This window comes from Botrytis cinerea, chromosome 11, assembly GCF_000143535.2.
Source record: "Botrytis cinerea B05.10 chromosome 11, complete sequence".
NCBI classification, from domain to species: Eukaryota; Fungi; Ascomycota; class Leotiomycetes; order Helotiales; family Sclerotiniaceae; genus Botrytis; species Botrytis cinerea.
Window position 1 is genome coordinate 415124 of NC_037320.1, and position 19655 is coordinate 434778.

Consider the following 19655-nt stretch of genomic DNA (forward strand, 5'->3'; position numbering starts at 1 on the left):
GCTTTCAAGTGTAGTAGATATAAGCCCAGACGATGATTAACTAATTTTCGATATGATCAGCCTACATAAATGTTATCTCTAATTGAATACCATCAAAAGTATCCCCGAACTATAATAATGTCATGTGAAATGCCCATAATATCATAAATCCATAATCTACAAGACAGAACCTAGCTCCAAGGCCAACTTGTGTACCCAAATCCCCTGCCCAATATATATTGGAGTATCAACGTGCAGCTCAATAGTGATGGAAATATCGCAATATTCGGCACCAACTCTATGAGTGATTTATATCTCAAATTTGAAGTTGTCAACTTCCAATAGAAATAAGATAATAATTAGGTCAAAATATTTAGTAGTTATCAAGACTAGCTTTGGAGGAGCGTAGTACGGTACCTGACAGAGTTCTCGCTTTTTCCATTTCCTAGTTTCCCGCCATCGGGCAAACCATTTTCCTCATTGAAAATTTCCAGAGAAGTGGAGCTCAATATCGTCTACCATCTTTACCTGCTATCTTAAACATCGGTACTTAATCTGGTTGCAATAGATCAGCAAAGTGGTAATTAACATAAGCAAACCAAATCAAGACCAAAACCTCTTCTCCGCTTCCTTCTCCGCCTCACTTGTCTCAACAAATCCATCATTAGACGCATGCCACTCCGCCGATTCATAGAATATCTGCCTTCTATCTGTAGTCAACTTCATACGTTGATTTTTGGGCTTGGAAGTAGCTGGAAGGACACCGACCAGTGTCTGGCTATCTGCCGAAACTGCAGTTTTTGAGTTTGGTTTCACGTTCAACCTGCTTCCAATCTTCTTTTCAAAGTCTTCCGCGATGAGAGTAATGATACCACCACGATAACGATCGTTGGATTCTCTGATGATTTGTTCCATTTCGAAAGAAGGTCGAATGGCATCTCGAAATTTGTTGGGGCGAGGCGCACTTGGTGGTGAGGGCGATGATCGAGGGGATGAAGAGACTGGAGTCGACGGAGGCGCCATTTTGTGTGAAGCGTATTATTTTTTAAGGTTGCGAAGGTGACAGATATTCTTGGCTGATCACGGAAGATTGTGAAATGAATTCTTGAGATTTTGACCGACTGGCCGCGATAATTCCTGTCTTCTCAATCACTGAATTTAGAGTATCATGTCGACTGAACTCTTGCGATTTCCGAACTCAACGACCCGCCTATATAGATAACTTGAGCGTCTTGATACAACTTCGCACTTGCAAATAAAACTAAGTGCCCATCTTACAGCATCTTCGCCGTACGTGAAAATTTGCAATACGTGATTGTATTCACCACCTTTTCAATACTGTTACGGACCATGATTCTCTGTGGGACATTCAACCATCAGTGCGGACTGTTGTTAAAAAGACAATCTTAACATCGGGAGCGATTGGAATCAAGCGATTGATGCTATGGGTAGTACCACTAGATTAAAAACCTGGAACGATTGAGCTATACTCCGATGTATCTCAGTAGGTATGACCAAGTGTCTCAGATTAGAAGAATAATGCCTGCCATGATCTTATATATCCGTATCGATTGAGCCTTTGTCGGCAGTTTCTATCTAGATGATGAAGTTTCCATCTTATGAAACTATAACATACTTATGTTGACCACCTGACGGAAATGTGAGCTTGTTGCATAAGAGCATGTGACATAGCAAGAAGAAAGAGAGTTGAAATGCAAACCTGAAAAAATATGTCACAATATCACGAGTTGCATGTAACCTAAAATCTCAGCTCATTTTTTCAGAAAATTCAGTATACATATTTCAATTGAGTAAAAAAGGTGTAATACAAAAAGGCCGTCCAAGATCGTCTAAACCAACATTTCCCTTGGGTCTTTCCTGCCCAGTCTATCCCAAAATCCTTCCTAATCCTTACATATCATCAATTCGCCACAAATGGGTATACTAACAGCATATAATCCAAAAACAATCCTCTAGTACCTCCCAAACCTAGGCGTTATTCTGCGTCAAACACTCACTCGAATTTACTTCCGATGAAGAAGCTTTGGTGCTCTTCGACTCGCGTGTGGATGTTGAAGCTACGCTCACACATTCCGAATCCAATTCATCGGCTCTTACAAGTCCCCAGCCTCTTTCTAGAAAGCTTTGTCTTTCTATAATTGATTCCTCGTCGGCGCGATCAAGCTTTCCATCACTGATATGCTGCGGTACCACGTTGGGCGATAATAATCCACCGACATCTCTCGTCTCACCTCTCGCGCCATAATGTTCTTTCTTCCTGCCTTTTGTTCCTTCAACCCACCCCAACGCGTTCTTCAACACTCGTTCTCTACAGTATTCTTTGAACTTGTTGTCTCCAAAGTATACAAGATTCTGAAGGAATGCACTTCTTTGTCGTTCCCGGTGGCGACGTTTGACATTTTCCACGGCAAAAGCTCGAAGGCCTGGTCGAAGCGCCACTGTGCCGACCAGCTTGCGCCTAGATTTATAAATACCCTCTGAAGTGAGCTGGATATTTTCGCCTTGTGATGTTGATGGTGGGGACACTGGAGGTGTAATTGTTTCGGCGAGAGAGACAGCATCAAGAAGAGCACAGTTTGCGCCCTTTCCTAAGGTCGTCATGATGCTTGAATCCAAGATTAGTCACATGTCTCTAATATCTGGAAGTAAAAAGTACTTACTTAAAAACTGCATCCCCAATTAATGTTACACTAGTTGAGTCCCATGGTTTTACAGAATCACACTTCTTTACCATATGCAGATACGCCGTGCTTGTCAGACACATCTCAGCCAATTGTAAGAAGTTTGGGTGTACATTTCGATCGGTTTTAGAACGAGCAATGATCTCCGTCTTCAGTTCCTCGGGAGTAAATTCCTCGGGCCGTTTTGTCTTGTTGATGAAGGCACTCGCGGGGCTGCCATAGCCATACATGATAAACGATTCAGAAGGTTCGATCTCATCCGCTGTATATTCTGTTGCCCAAGGCTTCATTGGATTCTGCCAAGAATGCACCAATATATTCTGATTTCCAGGACAAAAGGCCTGTATTCTAGTTAGTACTTTGTATTAAGGTGTTTTTCAGAGGCTTGGAAAGACTGTACCATTACTCCACTATGCGATCCTGCTAATTTGAATGTTTCCCTTGTCAACGGGATCTTGAAATATATGACTGTGACATCCGTGGGCCGTATCTTAGAGAGGGGAAACATTTGCTTTCTGACTTGAGAATTGATCCCGTCTGCACCAACTAATAAATCGCATTCGTCTATCGACCCATCCGTGAAATGTACTCTTACTACTCCGTTTGGTAACTTCTCATATCTGTCGAACTTCTTCCCGAAACGCGCAAAAGATTCGCTCCAATGCAAAAGTCCTTCTCTAAGGCGCCAGCGCGATACAGAAAATTGATCTTGTATTTCCTCTGGCAGCCACGTGAATATCGGATCGCCATTGCTTTTCACAAAATTCATCTCCTGTCCCCCTCCAGGTTGAATGCCAATACTAGGCGCAATTTCCTGCCACACATCATGCTGCAGTTTTCCTTTGAGATTTCGGAGAACAAACGAAGACAGCATAACACGATATCCAGAGAGCCTGTCGGTCGGGCCTCTGCTACGCTCATAGAGCGTGACTTTGATACTCGGCACATCTGTAAGAAGTTGTCCTAATGTTAAGCCACTCAGTCCACCACCGATGATAATGACTCTCAGTGGCGCGTTGTTTTCGGTTGTGGTCATTGTTGATGATTGAAGTGTAATTTAATCTTGCAAAATATGATTGAAACCAGAAGAAAAGGGAGCTTTAGTAGAGGAACATCTGGGGCAAATACGTAGCATGAATAAATATCAAACCATTGTAAATGCATCAATCACCTACTTCAATATGCACCGGCTCCACTGCCGAATGCCCCCTGTCGAACATCATACTACACACAGATACTTTAATATTGCATCACGGAAAGCTCAACAAAAGTAAAGCACAGCCAAAATAAAGTATGCATATGTAGATTCAGATATTCGAAATCGTATGGCATTCGTTGATTGTAAATTTGACGGAAATAAAAATGAGACGATAAATCACGCGATTTTTAAAACAGACGACCCATTCAGTGGACTGCCAAGATGTAAACGAATCAGACTAACGAAACGCAAAAACATGTGTCAGATTTCAATTCTTTGAACAAAAACTTCCGATAATTAACGGCATTTTTTTTCTTCAAGTCGGTAACGTCAACGTTGGTGATATAAAATTTCCATTCTGCAATGTTCATTCAGTGGACCTAAAATGAAGACTCTATGGGTCGTTTCCGGAGATGCCCGGTCGGCTGAATTGAAAATCCAGATAGTATGATAATGAAATTAAAAAACTTGCTTCATGTTGTCGGGTCCGAGTCCGAATACTTTTCATTTATTACGAGTCAGTAGTGCTAATGTGCGGAATGTCGGGTGGGCTGGAAATGGTTCTGCGTGATTTCCAAAAGACTAGTAGCACTAGCATTACGGGTCAATCATTCTAGAAGATATCATGACACCCATGCATACACCTCGGAATGCTTTGGCTTTTCTAGGTAAAGTCTGGTGGATCTCAAGGACATCCGCTCCTGAGTTTGCTATGCAGGGACCTACGTCAGACCTGTGTCTGTCTTAAATATGGCATGTGATAAAGTTACAGACATCATGTTTCATACCATGGGGAACGCTTTTCTGGGAAAAAGTATGTTATATTTAATTTCCTGCGAACGTTTGCAACATATCAATCCTATCAAAACAAAAATGTATCTTAGTCAGCGGACATTTCATAGAAGATTTGATGTGTACTTTCGGAGGGCAGTCCTGCCTCCGTTGTACTTTGATCAGACGCAAGGTATTGTTGTAGTTTCTGTATCTCCGCTTGCCTCTGTGCAATGAGCGCAGCGACATCTCTGGAAACTGTGAGTGGAGAGTAAGAGTTTTCCAAGGGAACTTGTGGGTTATTAACAAGAGCTTCGAGCTTAGGTGCAGTCGTATTTGCGAATTCGGCCACAAGTGGGGAACCTTGATGTCTGCTTCTTTCGGCATCTCCATCATCTTGGCGTGGAGAGAGAAGTGGGCCTGGCGAAAACTCAGAAGTATTCTGAAGTCGAGTATCGGTTCCACTTAGCTCAATAGGCCTGAGGCCCCTGAATACAGATCCCCCGAGCTCCTGTCGCGGAATCGATGAACTGCTCCTGTACACGGCATTCTTCTCCCCATGGCCGAGCTCTACTGCAGAACTTGATCTGTATTCGTTGCCTTTGCTATTCTCGCGCTCATGATAACGTCTCTCCATCTCATCAAGCAGCTTGCGAACGCGGGTTTTCCGGTCCTCTGATATATCTGTGCTGTCAGAAAATCCAATCGTTGCGGGCATCAATAAGAATCCCCAGCCATGCGAGTCTTCGCCTTCATCATAAAGCTCTGCGCCTGCTTCCATGAGTACCTCTAAAACTTCCGGGTGCCCATAGTAAGCAGCGTATCTTAAAGGTATATAACCGAACTCGTCGCGTTCTTTGACAGATGCACCCTTCTTCATGAGTAGTTTAACAAGATCGAGATGACCAGCTTTGGCAGCAATACACAAAGGCGAATCTTTATTTGGTCGATCTCTGAAACGCATTCTGAGAGGCTCGTTGTACGATAATAACTTCTCCACAATTTGGACATGCCCTTGACGACAAGCAATGCAGAGTGGTCGATCGCCACCAAAGTCCCGCTGATCAATCGCAATTCCTTTGCTATACAAAATTTCTACAATGCGCACTGATCCCTTAGCAGCCGCAATATGAATTGGCCTTCTACTCTCGCCCTCAGTCTCTTCTGCGGCATTTGCCCCAGCACTGAGAAGTAGACTCACAATGTCAGGGCTATCGGACCCGCATGCATAATGCAGCGGCGTTCGGCCTTCTCTGCATCGACGATCCAAGGTTGCTTTCTTTCGAAGTAGTAACTCAACAACGCCAAAATGCTGGCCAATGACAGCAAGATGAAGTGGTGTCAACCCATCAATATCACTTTCATGTATTGACAATTTCCACTCGAGCAGGTAGTTCACGACTTCAACATGGCCATTGCGAGAAGCATAGTGTAGAGAGTTAGCCCTCTTTTCATCAGTGCTCTTCGGATTAACCTTTCTCTTCGAGAGATATTCTACTACTTGTAATTGACCTGTTGCAGATGCGCAAAGAAGTGGGGTTTTAGAATTGTTGCCCAGGACTTCAATATTTGCGCCTTTTTGGAATAAGTAGTCAACCACATTTTGATGCCCATTTTCACAAGCATAATGTAATGCAGTCATGAATTGATTATCTCTGGCTTCCATGTCAGCGCCGTTACGAAGTAGTATTTCAACCATCTGCTTGTCTCCTTTCTTCGCTGCTGCATGCAAAGCCGTGCATTGGTCATTGGATCTTGAGTTGATCTTCGCACCTCTCTTTGCCAATAGCTCGACAGATTTGATATGTCCACCATTTGCAGCTGCCCACAAGGGAGACCATCCATCCTTGTTTCTCGATTCCATGTCAATGTCTTCATTGAGTAGTAATTGTAAAGTTGAGTAGTGATCTCGGGATGCTGCCAGATGTAATGGAGTGTCTAGATTGGCATCTCGAGTGGTCAAATTTGCATTGAATTGAAGAAGAAGATCAACTAATTCAGCATTGCCGCAATGGGAAGCGACTGCAAGAGCAGTTCTTTTAGTCCCATCATGACAGGCTTCTATATCATCTCCATTTGACAACAAAGCCTGGATTTCTACACTAGATCCTGCCTGGGCCGCTCGGACAATAGTAGGCGTTCGAAGTCCATTTGGAGAGCTAAAATCAATGCTTTGTTTGAAGTTCATGTCTTGCCCTCGCTTTAATCGATTAGCAGTAGGGAAACTCGGGCTGGCAGGCTTGACCCGATCGGGGCTTGATAATAAACTCGCAGCACTGAAAGTGTTAATCTTTCCAAGTCGACTAGGCCAGAACTTCTTCCTTCGAGAGCCAGCTAATCTATCTTCTTGCGGTAATGATTCTCCGGAAGAAGAAGATGAGGATAACCATCGTTTGACCATAGGCTCTGACTTGGCAGAATCCGACGCGACGCTGCGACTACGATATATGTTGAAATTATTGAAATCCGGTAAAAGATTTGTTTGACCAAGGTAGGGACGATTGTCCAAGCTGGGGCGATGGTTTGACGATGCTGGAGATCGTGGCTCAGACAGCGTGATTCCTGTTTCATAGCCTTCGTCAGTCGTCGCAGTAATATTTGTTTCTGGAAGCTGATTCTTTGTGTGTGCGACAGCTCGACTTCCCCTCGCCGAATCCGTATTATTGTATGGCCGAGAATCTTGTAGTGTACGATCAAATTCAAAAACGGTTCCACCAATACTACTCCCCAGTATAGATTGACGTGCACTTCTCGAAACCTGTGACCCGGCAGAACTCTCGCGTAGTGATTTTGTATCGTCGGCAACTTTTTGTATCAATCTTTGGTTCTCTTTGAGTGCCAATAGAGACTTTTGAGTTACTGCGTCACGACTATTATCATGACCGTATTAGCTAAAAATAAGAAATTTCGACAATCGGGGTCTTACCATTGTCCTGCCATGAGAAGAAGTTGTAATGCCTGGACTTGGCCATGTAATCTATCTTCATGAGCCTTCATGGTATCCTCGCTCCACAATGCTGCCAGCCTTCCTCTGACTCCAAGTGCAATTGGCATTCCATCATTATTTGAGTCTCTTGTAGCTACTGTAAGATCTTTGACTTCTTCAGAAAGTACATCAATTGCAGCCTGACATCCATCGAGTGCGACATGAAGTCCGTCCATGAACTGCCTTTCCTTTGGGGAATCATGCGAATTGAATTCGGCCCAATCTCTTATCTGAAAAACGGCAGCTTTTATGGTGGAAAGTTTACTGATTATGAGACGAATCGTTATATCTGCATCTTTGAACTTACCCCGCAGAGTGTGGAGGCCTTGAATCGTCGACCCAATGAATTGAGCAACCTGCAGGGCCGATGCCGCGACACCAAGAACAGTAACCGGATCCATTCAGTATAGGATAACTTATCGTGATGGCGAGTTTCAGGGAGAATGAAGACAATCATTGAATACTGCGACAACCAAACTTGTAGAGCATGCAGAGCATTAGGAGAAAGAGTGGTGGAGGTTGCACTGCATGCTTATTCTCTCGACATGCTCAGGAACACTGCAAGAAATACAAGCTGAGCCCCCAAGACCCATAAGATGGAATGGCGACGAGGATCGAACAAAACATATCCAATAACTTGTGAGATGTGTGCTGAAAGACCCTGCAGCTTACATATGAAATCGGCCGTAACCTCAAACTGCGCCCACCCTTGTGGAAAATCACGACAACGATGGCGACTATCTTACGAAGGCACTGAGATCAACAGAAAGAACCTTCATCGGCATCACTTTCCGCGTTGAATCTGTGTCGGTTGATAAACGCTTGGATGGAGGATTCTAACACGCCGGCCAGCTGTGTGGATTTGACATCCATTATCAAGGCAAGTTGTATGCCGTTCGCAATTGCTGTGTGCGGGGTTCCGTCAAGCCCCTTGAAACAATCATGGTTACTTCCCGTGTCGCCACGCCACTTACAATACGATATTTAGGTAAAACATCTCGTACTTCCAAAGAAAAGTAAAGAGCTGTCAGAGTATGAGTTTATGAAATATTTCGGTGACTTCAAAAAGTAAATTTAAACATTGGCGGGCTAGACCGAGCCCGGGCGCTAAAAATTGATAAGCTCACCGATACACCACACATCATCATGTTAGACACAACTCGATATATATAACGTCAAATATCACCGCAACCAGGTCCACCACAGCTTCAATGACGACTTTCAAAACACAACCTATGACATCGGATGAATGCCAGTGATATGCACGAATCGCCGTTGGTGATTGGATACTTTCCCTGCAAGGCAAATTTCAAATGTCTTCCCACCGAGCGGTGGAGGATTAGTATGATGCTCTTCTCATTATCTAGCCAAGCAAGTAATCCAGTTTGCTATCTAGCTCTCCCTCCTAGATGTTGAGCCATGAATTCGAATGAGCTGAGGAGATTTAGTATCTCAGCACTCGGGAGAAAACTGCGGTCGGATGAATATCAGATCGTCTCTACATTTTGACGGATGAACAAGATCGTTGTGGATGGAAATTTTAACTACATGCTTGATCATCTACATTTCAATCCTCAAAAAGAATCATTTCGATCTTCTTCCATGCGAAGGTGCCTCAAAGGCCAAAAGACTGAGAATCTCTTCAGTTCACACAGGGAGTAGTAGTATCTTCCCAGCTCGATCCCCTGTGATTTTCTAAACAAGACCAGACCAGTGCTTGAAGCCAGAACTGATCATTAAATGAGATCGCTATTAAGATTAACAACCGGGTACCTATTTTTCTGATCTACATGTCCTATATATTTCCTTCTGCAACGATTTGGCCCGGTAATGGATGTATAAAGTTATTGAATTGAAAAGAAATGCTTTGTCACTTAATTGTGGATGCGTACATCGTATTCCATTTGTCCTGGCGTGATATTCGACCTGCGATTTAAAGAGACTCCAGTATTTTCACCTGAATTGTTTCAGGGTCCTGTGCTATCTCTTCTCAGTGTAGCATCACGAGTATACATTAATATCGAATTCAATGAAGATACAGGACAACGTTCACCCTTCAGGGGCCATGCAAGTGATATAGACCTTTACAGTATATTACAAAAATCAGATGATCTAGTCAACGTGTTCGAGTCATTTATTTCTCATTCTTGTACGGTCATTTGTAGATAATCCACCGCAGTAAACAGTAATCGTATCCAAGTGTAGCTCCATCATCCTCCAAACTACTCAGCAATAGTATTCGTTTCTTGGTAACTCGACTACCCATTCAGTCTCCATCTCCTCTCTTGCCAAAATTTGCTCTGCCGGCTCTCTTTCAAGCCATTCAATCCCACCACCACAAGTGACTGCAAAATACACAGATTCGCCTAAATGCCCTTTATCCTCGAAAAATTCCTGCATCGCCTTGTTCCAGCAGGCTTTGGTTACACCGCCTGGCATCTCGAATCTTCCTAGGTAAACAATATCTTGACCATATATATTCTTGAAAAGCAAGCTTCCCATAATCTGTTCATAGAGCTTTGCCCAAAAGCCGTCAGTTCCTTCATCATCATCGTATATCCAAGAAAATATAAGAGCAGCAAGCAAATTGCTCACATCTCCAGTCCTTTCGTACATTATGTTGAGACAGCGTTGAATGTAGGGAATGGAGTTCTTGGTGTGTTTATAGTTCGGATTACTGCCAAAGAATTCGGGCCAAAAAACTGGATCCTGGGTAAGATCGAAGCATGGGTCGCGATGCGTCCAGGGTATTTGAAAGTCTAGATAGTATAAATTGTTGAATCTGATGGTGCAAAGGGTCATAGTATAGCTCTTGGGGTCCATCATGTTCTCCGTTTCAGCTGGTTCCTCGATCATGCTGAAATCGGTAGAGGTAGAGCTGAGTGTCGAAAGTGAAGAGGAGGCCGTTGATAGATCAAAAAAGTCAACCCCAGATGTATCATCAGGTGTATCATCAGGTGTATCATTAGGTGTATCATCGGTATATGTGATTATCGAAGAGAAGGCAACGCTCTCCATTGATTCGGGGGGCGGTGTGGGAGTTGGGGTAGGGACTGGCACGGGGGAATTGGGACTTGAGCCAGCATGCGATTTAGATTGTTTGGTCCTTAGAACTGTGAAATCCGCCCCCAACTCGGACCACACATCGTCAGTATCGATGAAGAGCCGTTTAACCATGGCGAGTATATCCCGCAATCTCGATCTTGTGTACATGTTTGTTAGAAAAAATCATCGATAACTTTGTGATGAGAGAATAGAGTGAACACTTACAGTAACAATTGAAAGGAGTGTCTGGAACTTGCTAGAACTGGGTGAATCTTGTTTTGATAGCCCAGATGCGTATTTATATCAGTTATGAGCCAACCAATGATCGAAAAATATATGGAAATGATTGTAAAGTGCGGGTAGCATGCGGAGCGTACTATCAAGCTCGAGAAGGGTGCAGAATTCTCTCTGAGCCCTTTGTGTTGTTGTTGTCGTTGTTGTTGTGAAATTTCGAAAATGGACAAATTATTATTGTGAGTTTTGGCTGGATGTCTTTATGTGCCATTATCCTTGATCTAAAAAATAGTCGTCATTAGTAGCGTATATTTATTAGTCTTTCATTCTAATGATGATAAGCGAGTTTCTAGAAGCAACTAAGATGAACTTTATGCCATACCATAGAATGTGACCACTCAAGAAGTCCGAAGAACTGATGATGCTAGAATTCTCGGTTCTTCTTGGGTCTAGCTTTCGAGCTAGCACTATTAGTTTCCACAGATTCTGTTACAACATCTTTCACGTGATCTTTGTCCTCTTTATTCACCAGCACTGGCTGTAAGCTGCCGTAGACAGATAATATCAGTATATATTATAGAAACCACTATGTGTAAGAGTGAATACAAATGCTTTAGTTCCTCCCATACTCCATAAATTAGATGGTGAATGACCCAGGAAACATTAAGGAGAAAGGTTTGTGTGCTATTACCCTTGATTTTTGCAGTGGACTTCACAAGTCCATGAGCTTTCCTCACTTTCCTTTTTTGTATGTTGACACAAGCATTCACTAGACTTTCAATACTATACCTCATGAGACTTTATTCGACTTAAGAGGGAAGGTCTATAGCACCTTAATACATCATCTGGTATACAAAGAGCTTTTCTTGTTACCTTGAAGATCTTTCATCTCATACTTGATACTAACGTTTTCTATTTCTTTTGTCATGATATCGTTGATCAAATCTATTCACCATTACCATTTTAACTCCTGCCAAAGTATTCAATGATAATAATAAGCTCCACTCCATGTGCTTCACTTAGAACAACAGCAAAAGGTCATTCATACATCACAATAATGACAGTAAAAATTCCTATCTCCTCCCCTCAAGATCTCTCCTCTTCAAGAACTTATTTCTCTACAAGATCAATTTCAGAGTGTGCCCCCAATGTGATGTAATATCTGCAGGGCATTCAATGGCTTCTTGTAGCCTGCCATACCGGTTTGTGTCTCCATAATGCTCATTAATACCGTTTATATACATTCTGCTTGTCGATTCTCTGGTGGGACTCGAGAAAGAATACATAGAGGGAGTAGGTATGCATGTGATGGTGAATATGAATATGGAACATGGAGGCAGTCCGTACTATGTGTAAGGTATGATTCAACAACAAGGTATAGTAACCTGACTTGATTGACTGGCCATCTTATTTTACTCCTCCTCTGTCTGAAAATAGGTCCATAAAATCCATTCACCACTCAACTCAATCTTCAAAAATTTCCACGCAAGAAATGCCCAATCAGAGATTTAACCCCAGAATGGAAAAATTTAGCATTCTTTCTGATACCAAAATAGAACTTTACTAAAGAACAAGTTGAATCCTAAAGACGATTATATGGAACTATCAGCTATCAACTATATTCTACTGTGTAAACAAGTGGTGCTGCTATCACTAGAGTTTTCACCGTCAACAGAAACTTAGTTTATCATCTGGTATGATTGGAAATCATATACCGTAATCTCAGACGACTTCCAGACATGACAGCACTTGACATCTTATCCTAAAGCTCATCTCATTAATTAGAGGCTCAAAGTCTAAATCAAAATCCGTTGTCTCATTCCTAAGTGTTGACAGTGCACTCGAACGTATCCTTTAAATATGCCCTCTGTGATTTACAAACCCTCTCTTCAAGTATTCAAATCCATTCAAATTACTAGTTGTAAGTATGTATCGACTGAGCAAAACACAGCAAGTTCATCCATTCGACTCCATGACGCTCACATTCATCAACCTAAAGTGTTGCGAAACGGAAAGTCCTTAAATCCAAATTACTCCCCCTGGCCTTCTTTGCTTCATCGCCCTCTGAGCATAAAACCACACCAATCAATCCTGTTCCTGCTCTCTATCAAACTGAGAGAACTGGCGCCGATATAACCCAAGGGAATTTTCACCTCTCTTCCTCCAAGACTTAACCCATGTCGAATGAGTAAATTCTGTATATCTAGCCTTGAATGTTGGCTTTTTTCTTGTTACAATTGTCTGAACAATATGTTTTTTCTCTATTCCTTTTCATGTTTCATTAAAAAATTCAGAATGGAGAGTAATAGCACATAAAAATGCCAACACGAACTCCTTCCATGCCCGAATATCTTCCCCGCTCAGCATCAATACAAGTCGTTAAGAATCACCAAATTTGCAAGAGAACAAGTGATTGATGCCAACTACCTACCAACGACAATACTCCGGAAACCCAAGAAAATAAAGATGTGTTCAAACCAAGAAGTTCATAGCGCCGGTAAAGCATCAGTTTTCTTATTTATCTATACGATGTAGCCAAGCCTTTCTATGTAGTGGAGAATGAGGGGGTGGAGAAAAACACATCACTTAATACGAGAAGTGGCTCCTGATCGGAACTCCACTTAGAGTATCAAGGATAACAGACCTGGGACACGAGAATGACGCAAAGCGAAATACTGTGAGCCCCTCCGTCTCATTGTCACAATGGTCTCGGATAATATTCTATTGTTGTTAAGTGGCTCGTTTGAATTTTCTAATATTTCCAATTCTATCCCATCCCTTCCGCTTCCAGCTTCTGCTACTCCCATATATGCAAAAATGCCATTGACTCGCCTCCTCGTATCTATATTGACCAATCCCAGTGATTCCACTCATTAAACTCCATGTCATTACCTAACCCATCCATAAATGTTCAAAGCTTTCTAAGCATGCGCCTGTTCCGTGTAACCAGGAGTACCTGCCTCATCCCTCTCGCCTATTTACTCTTCCCTGACGAGATCCTTCGCCAAAGACCTGTAGTATTTCGTGGTCTACTGACCTCCGAATATATGCGGTTATGTTGTCGGCCAGCAAGTGAAATGATAATTTTCATCCCCATTTGACTCGAAATCAACGCTCCAGATGTGTTGTTTGTCTGTCCCCCAATTTCCTCTTATTACAACTCATGCCATTTATTTGATCACCACTTTTTCGTATCCCGATCTTTCTAATCCTCCAACAGCCTTCTCAACCCTCTCATAAGCACCCCCGAGTTCGGTCACTCTTCCCTCTACAAATCCCACAAATCTCCTTAGACAAAGTCTCTCACTTCGACTTGGCAACCCCATCATTAATCTTTCATCCCCGCAACTCCCTACGATTCCCGCTCTGAGAACTTCATCTAACCTCCTTTGCATTCCAATATCATCTCTAAGAATTTGTAAAGCTTCTCTCATTTTAGCCTGGACTTCTAGTTTCGTTTGGGTCCTTAAAGTTCCGATGATTTCAGGGCTGAGGGCTGGCTCGCTTGTTTCCGGAGGAGTCTCCAAAGTGGTTTCCGAAGGGGTTTCTGAAGGGGTTTCCGCAGTTGGCGTCTCCGTCTCCACACCAGAATCTCGTCTTCGACTTGAGATAATCGCTTCCACAGCCTCTCCCAATACACTCCTACTTCTCCTCACTAATCCCATCTTGTGAACCATCGTTTTCCCAACCAATTCTCTCAACTTAGTCAATGTAATAATGATTAGTTCCTTGGTATCATCACTCAACTTTCTTGTCCGCCATATTGCCATTTCTTTCTTACCAAATAAGAAGGCCAAGTTCGTCGAGAAGCGTGTAGTCAACAATTCTTGATATTCGAGCAAGAGTATAGCTTTATTAATGCGGCGGATGAGATGTAAAGTCGGCGATGGAAGGGCAGGCGATAGAGAGGATGAAGAGACACAGCCTAGAGAAAAGTAACCGGAATCGGAACAATTGAGCTTTGGGTCGGTATTGAGAGATTTTCGAAGAGGCGATGCAAGATCGGGAAAAGGAAAAGGAAGGGAGGAAATCTGAATTCTGGTGTAATCTATTGGTTCATGGATGTCGAGAGGCGGGACGTCAGTTGTGGTTGTGAGAGCGGGTAAATTTGGTGGGGTTTCCACCATAAAGACATGGTGAACTTGCGATGAGTTACGAGATGCAGTTGTAGAGTCTTTAGGAAGTGTCTGAAAAGAGAATCTACGGAAGATCTTTCTTATCGTTTTTCGTCGAGGTCTTTTGGGTGAATGGGGTAGTTGCTCAACGGATACATGACTCGACTCTTTGTTGTTCTCGTTTTCCTCGGCAATCGTACTCGTAATAATGACTTCTTCCGATAAAGAAGGTGGTGAAGAAGTAGGCTTAAGAGAGTCGATGTCAACAGTATGCATATCTTTCCCAGGCAGCGGCAACGAAGGTGATGAGGAAAAGAATTGGGAAAGACGGCGTGTGAAAGGCATCTTCGGGAAGGATTCGGCCTTTCTTTTGACTCTTTAAATCAAATGGTGAGTGGGTATCCCTCCACAAACTTTGACAACAGGTTCGTATGAAAAAAAATGGGTGCCCAAAGGAACTCGTGATGGACAAACGACGAAAATAGAAGGTACGAAGAAGGTATCAATCAGTATAAATCATAAATATAAAAACACAAAAGAAAACAGCGTATAGAAAAACCTTGAAGCGAGAGTATCAAAAAGAGTCAGTGAGCGAGCGCAGCAAGCAAGTAAAAATAGAGAAACGGTCAACGATTGAGATAGATGATGTTCCAACAGTAAGTAAACAATAAGAGGAAAAAGCAACGATTAAGATCAACCCTATCCCGAAAGTAATGTGGCCAAGTCAAAGACTCGGTGAAAAAAGGGAGTGCGGGTCAAGGAGATAATAAAGCCCCTCTTAAAGTTATGTTTTCTTCAAACAACAACAAAGACAGGACAGCCAAACCGTGGAACACGGCAGGTGGGATTGTGGATCGAGGAATTGCCCTAAAACTGGGGACTATGAAGGAAGCACGAAAGAAGTGGTGACGTGAGCGATCGTTGTAAGAGGAAAAGAATGATGGAGAAGACAGGGAATGAATGAATGAATGTTAAGAATAACAACGTCTGCTAACCGCCAGGGTATATTTTGGCTGAAAGGAAGTAAAGATTGTCGTTGGAAAAGATTTTCTGAGGATTTCCTAAGCAAATAAAAAGTGTTTGGTTGGGTAGTGAAAGCACAGGTACATCGACAGATAGATAGAATTGGTGGATGTAGAGTCGTGGGGGGGCTGTTTCGACTAGGATTCGTTCTGACTGTCGATCTATATCTTAATCGTAGGGTTACAAACCCCTGTATCGATTGTGATAAACGAATTGATAGGCTTTTCGAATAGCTCAAGAGAAAGGAAAATAAATGATTGGAGATTCGCTGCGGTAATCATATGATGCGATACGATGTATTATTCCTTGAGCAGGTCGTAAGGAATTTTGATCGATAGATGGAAAAGACGGAAGGAAAAAAGATATACAGGCACCGACCCAAGTGAGGGAGAAACCAAAGCACGGAGTGGGAAAAAAAGAAATGATACCAGATGTATTCAGCCGTCTTGCATAAAAAAACGACGCCATTAGCACCCAGTAGGGACTTTCTCGATTACTAACATGGGGAAATTTGAAACAGATAGTCATCCATGATAGATCTGGTAGTCGCGGATGAAAATCTGTTCCTTTCGCATGCTCTTCTTAATCCAAGAGTGCAAATTGCGGTGGCTATCAGGTGTACGGAGTATCGTGAAGGAGTAATCAAGCTAGGGACTTAAACAGTTACCTCGCAATATAAATAACATAAGAAAAAAGGCACCAAACCATTTCATGCCGTGTCTTTAAAGTTTAGACACGCTTTGCACGCAGGCTACAACCCTATCAAACAGACACAAAACACAGTAGTAAAAGCTAAATTCTCCACTCGGGCGATAGTGGTGCAAATTTCCCATGTGCTTGGACGATGGTAGCGATAAATGAAATTGCTGGGTCGGTTCAAGTATGCATGTCCTGGCTGACCAATGGTGGAGTCTACTAATTATGATGATAACAGATCACTCGGGGAAACAAGAATATAATAAGAAGAGCATCATTAACTGAGATGATGAGATGAAATGAGGTGCAAGTTCAGATTTCGGTTAAGATGAAGGGGCCAAACAGGCTTCATGAAGCAGGGCGGAAACCTCGGGAGATCAAATCCCTCAAATAAAATTGTATATTGAACACATAAACATCTTATCTGTACTGTATGATGATGATACCCATTTCTGATTCGATATGGAATGTGGAAAAGAGAGTGTGTATTTGATGTCTCGGGGTTTCCATCCTGATTGACATAGGTTTCTTTTCTTGGGGCTCAATCATCGCCTGAAATAAATCGAAGAGACATTGTCATTAGATAGTTGACAATGTATGTCAACAATTACAAGTGCGGTCAAAATTAAGATTGCAATTAAGATACCGCTATTTCGAGTGGCTAGAAGTGCGACTTGGCTCCATAACTCTCTGTTCGTACTATCGGCGTTCTACCTAGTTGCGGCGGTAGGAACACGCCAACGATGCGCGGTGCTCGTACTCATTTACTCAAATATCACCGGCGCATGGACTTGACGTCAACGACAAAACATCGTGGTTTTGTGGGTAAGGATCACTGTTGGAAGACTAGAAATTCAACGAGGACATTGTGACGATTGGTGAGATTAAGAAGAGAATATATAGAAGTTCTAAAGAACCAGGTCGGCTTAGAACAAAAGAGCAAAGGAAACAACTACATCCACACAACAATTTTCAATTCACCCCTTTTTGTTCCCTATTACATCTATCCAAACCAGCCAGATTGCCAACTTCCTTTCCGTTGTTGTTCATCGGCTGCCCATAAATTACCGTCCAAGAATCCGTCACTCATCTCATCTCATCCCAACCATTCATTTCTTATTATTTCGCATGCCGCACGGTCTCCAACTCGAGGTGGATACACCGCGCATCGTAAAAATGATATGACGATAAGCAAGCTTATCTACTCATCATCTTCATCATCATCATCACCATCAGCAACCGCTTCTGGAACTTCCTCCAAATTGTCCTCTTCAGGAACAACTCCTCCCTTTATTTCAGCAGCTTTACTGGTGGGTCCAGAGCCGCCAACTGAATCCTCGGCAGCGGAATCTTCTTCTTCTTCCACTCCATCATCAGCTTCGGCTTCGGCTTCGACTTCGGCTTCGGCTTCGTTGTCATCGCTATCTTCGTTGTCGTCGACAGGAACAATCTCATTCTCATCGACAGATACATCGTTGGGGACGACTTTGCGCTTTTTAGATGGCGGTGCTGTTTCTATACAAGTATTCGTTAGTATGTTTGTAGGAGTCAAGGCTATGAAGGGATGAATTTTTGCAATTTATCGCATCGCGTCGCATACCTTGAACTTCCTCTTCATCTAATCCTTCTTCGTCCTCATCACTATCGTCTTCATCGGATGGAGCAGATACTGCTGCTGCGGCTTCGGCGTCGGAGTCTTCATACCTATCAAAATGCGACAATTAGTTGCGATTTCATCAACGAAAGAATGAGCAACCAAGTGTGTCCAGTCAAGCGATGTGATGATCAGTAAATCGATACCAAACGAAAAATGCAATGTCCAGAATATAACTTATGTATAATCCAATCAAATGACATCCAGCTGACATCTAGATATAATGGATAGAGCCCATTGAAATGTATACGGGGGATCAATGAATCAAGGAGAGGTGCAACACTTACTCCTCTTCCTCTTCGCTCTCATCCGAGGGAAGAGCAACGAGCTCCTCGTCTTCAGCCTTTCTCTTTCTTGTAGCCATATTGAAGTTGATATATTTCGATGCTTGTGGCAAAAATACTTTGATGAATATGTGGATGAGTGTACAAAGATATGGTGATTGTTTGATAGGTATATTATTGATAGAGATGAGATGGAAAGCGAATTGAAACCTGTAAGACTCGAACTTGGGGGAGCAGGAGCTTCAGCTGGGGAAAGAGGAGGCGCTTACTGGCTAAGACTACATTTACACTCGCCCCCAGAATTTCATATCACACTTGTTCTCTTGTTCCTGTAAGCAGGAAAGAAGCTTGGACTTGAGCTTCTCAGGACAAGCTTTTTGAGGAAAGTTACTGATTGGATGTTTACTCAAGAAGCCTTGAAACTAGTAGAAATAGGGATTAGATGTATGCACGTATCCATAGTCGGACTAAGATGATGCAAGGAATGCATACATAATTGGAAAGCAGGGGAAGAGGAGTGATTGGTGGAAGGGGAAATCCGATAGCACACATTGTATGTAAGGAAAAGAGTACATATCATCATTAAATCAATTGCGGCTGTTGAGAAATCAAGAAATACCAACATAGGGTTTGCCGTCAGAGAGTTGTGATATCTTACGTAAGCATGTGGAGACTAGACCTGAGTTGACAAGTTTCACTTCATTGTGTTATCAACATAGCTGTCGAACTTGAGATTTTACTAGCTAATGTCAAGAGATAGGAGCTTTTCAGATATTCGATGATCATTCAAAAGAAATTTCGCAACTATCAGCCTACTAACTAGACGTGGAATGACAACCTCCACTATCGTAAAACATTTACAAAACAGAGCAGTAATCGCAATTTCGATCTTTCCATCTTGTTACTGTTAATAGATATCATGTTCCGGTTCATAGGGGTCTTCTTCTTCTTAGTGTGTTTTTGTTGAT

The 19655-nt window shown here is 42.6% G+C and overlaps 6 protein-coding genes across 6 annotated transcripts; all 6 read right to left on the reverse strand.

Moving 5' to 3' along the window:
* Nucleotides 1–205: 205 nt before the first annotated feature.
* Nucleotides 206–1393, reverse strand: BCIN_11g01180 (hypothetical protein). The gene has a single exon (XM_001556527.2). The coding sequence runs from the start codon at nt 1000–1002 to the stop codon at nt 583–585; it is 420 nt and encodes a 139-aa protein (XP_001556577.1). The 5' UTR covers nt 1003–1393; the 3' UTR covers nt 206–582.
* Nucleotides 1394–1800: 407 nt separating this feature from the next.
* On the reverse strand, nt 1801–3935 carry BCIN_11g01190 (hypothetical protein). The gene is made up of 3 exons (XM_001556528.2): nt 3082–3935; nt 2661–3022; nt 1801–2605 (listed from the first exon to the last, which is right to left on the reverse strand). Exons 1-3 carry the CDS (start codon nt 3715–3717, stop codon nt 1969–1971), a joined length of 1635 nt encoding a protein of 544 aa, XP_001556578.1. The 5' UTR covers nt 3718–3935; the 3' UTR covers nt 1801–1968.
* Nucleotides 3936–4684: 749 nt separating this feature from the next.
* BCIN_11g01200 (hypothetical protein) lies at nt 4685–8644 on the reverse strand. The gene is made up of 2 exons (XM_001556529.2): nt 7577–8644; nt 4685–7520 (listed from the first exon to the last, which is right to left on the reverse strand). The coding sequence occupies exons 1-2, from the start codon at nt 8035–8037 to the stop codon at nt 4760–4762; spliced, it is 3222 nt and encodes a 1073-aa protein (XP_001556579.1). The 5' UTR covers nt 8038–8644; the 3' UTR covers nt 4685–4759.
* A 1218-nt stretch (nt 8645–9862) lies between these two features.
* BCIN_11g01210 (hypothetical protein) lies at nt 9863–10813 on the reverse strand (the record flags this gene model as incomplete). The annotated part of the gene is made up of 1 exon (XM_001556530.2): nt 9863–10813. The coding sequence occupies one exon, from the start codon at nt 10811–10813 to the stop codon at nt 9863–9865; it is 951 nt and encodes a 316-aa protein (XP_001556580.2).
* A 2846-nt stretch (nt 10814–13659) lies between these two features.
* BCIN_11g01220 (hypothetical protein) lies at nt 13660–16029 on the reverse strand. Its single transcript, XM_001556532.2, has one exon. The coding sequence runs from the start codon at nt 15373–15375 to the stop codon at nt 14086–14088; it is 1290 nt and encodes a 429-aa protein (XP_001556582.1). The 5' UTR covers nt 15376–16029; the 3' UTR covers nt 13660–14085.
* A 1587-nt stretch (nt 16030–17616) lies between these two features.
* Nucleotides 17617–18908, reverse strand: BCIN_11g01230 (hypothetical protein). The gene is made up of 3 exons (XM_001556533.2): nt 18691–18908; nt 18350–18453; nt 17617–18264 (listed from the first exon to the last, which is right to left on the reverse strand). Exons 1-3 carry the CDS (start codon nt 18765–18767, stop codon nt 17951–17953), a joined length of 495 nt encoding a protein of 164 aa, XP_001556583.1. The 5' UTR covers nt 18768–18908; the 3' UTR covers nt 17617–17950.
* Nucleotides 18909–19655: the final 747 nt, after the last annotated feature.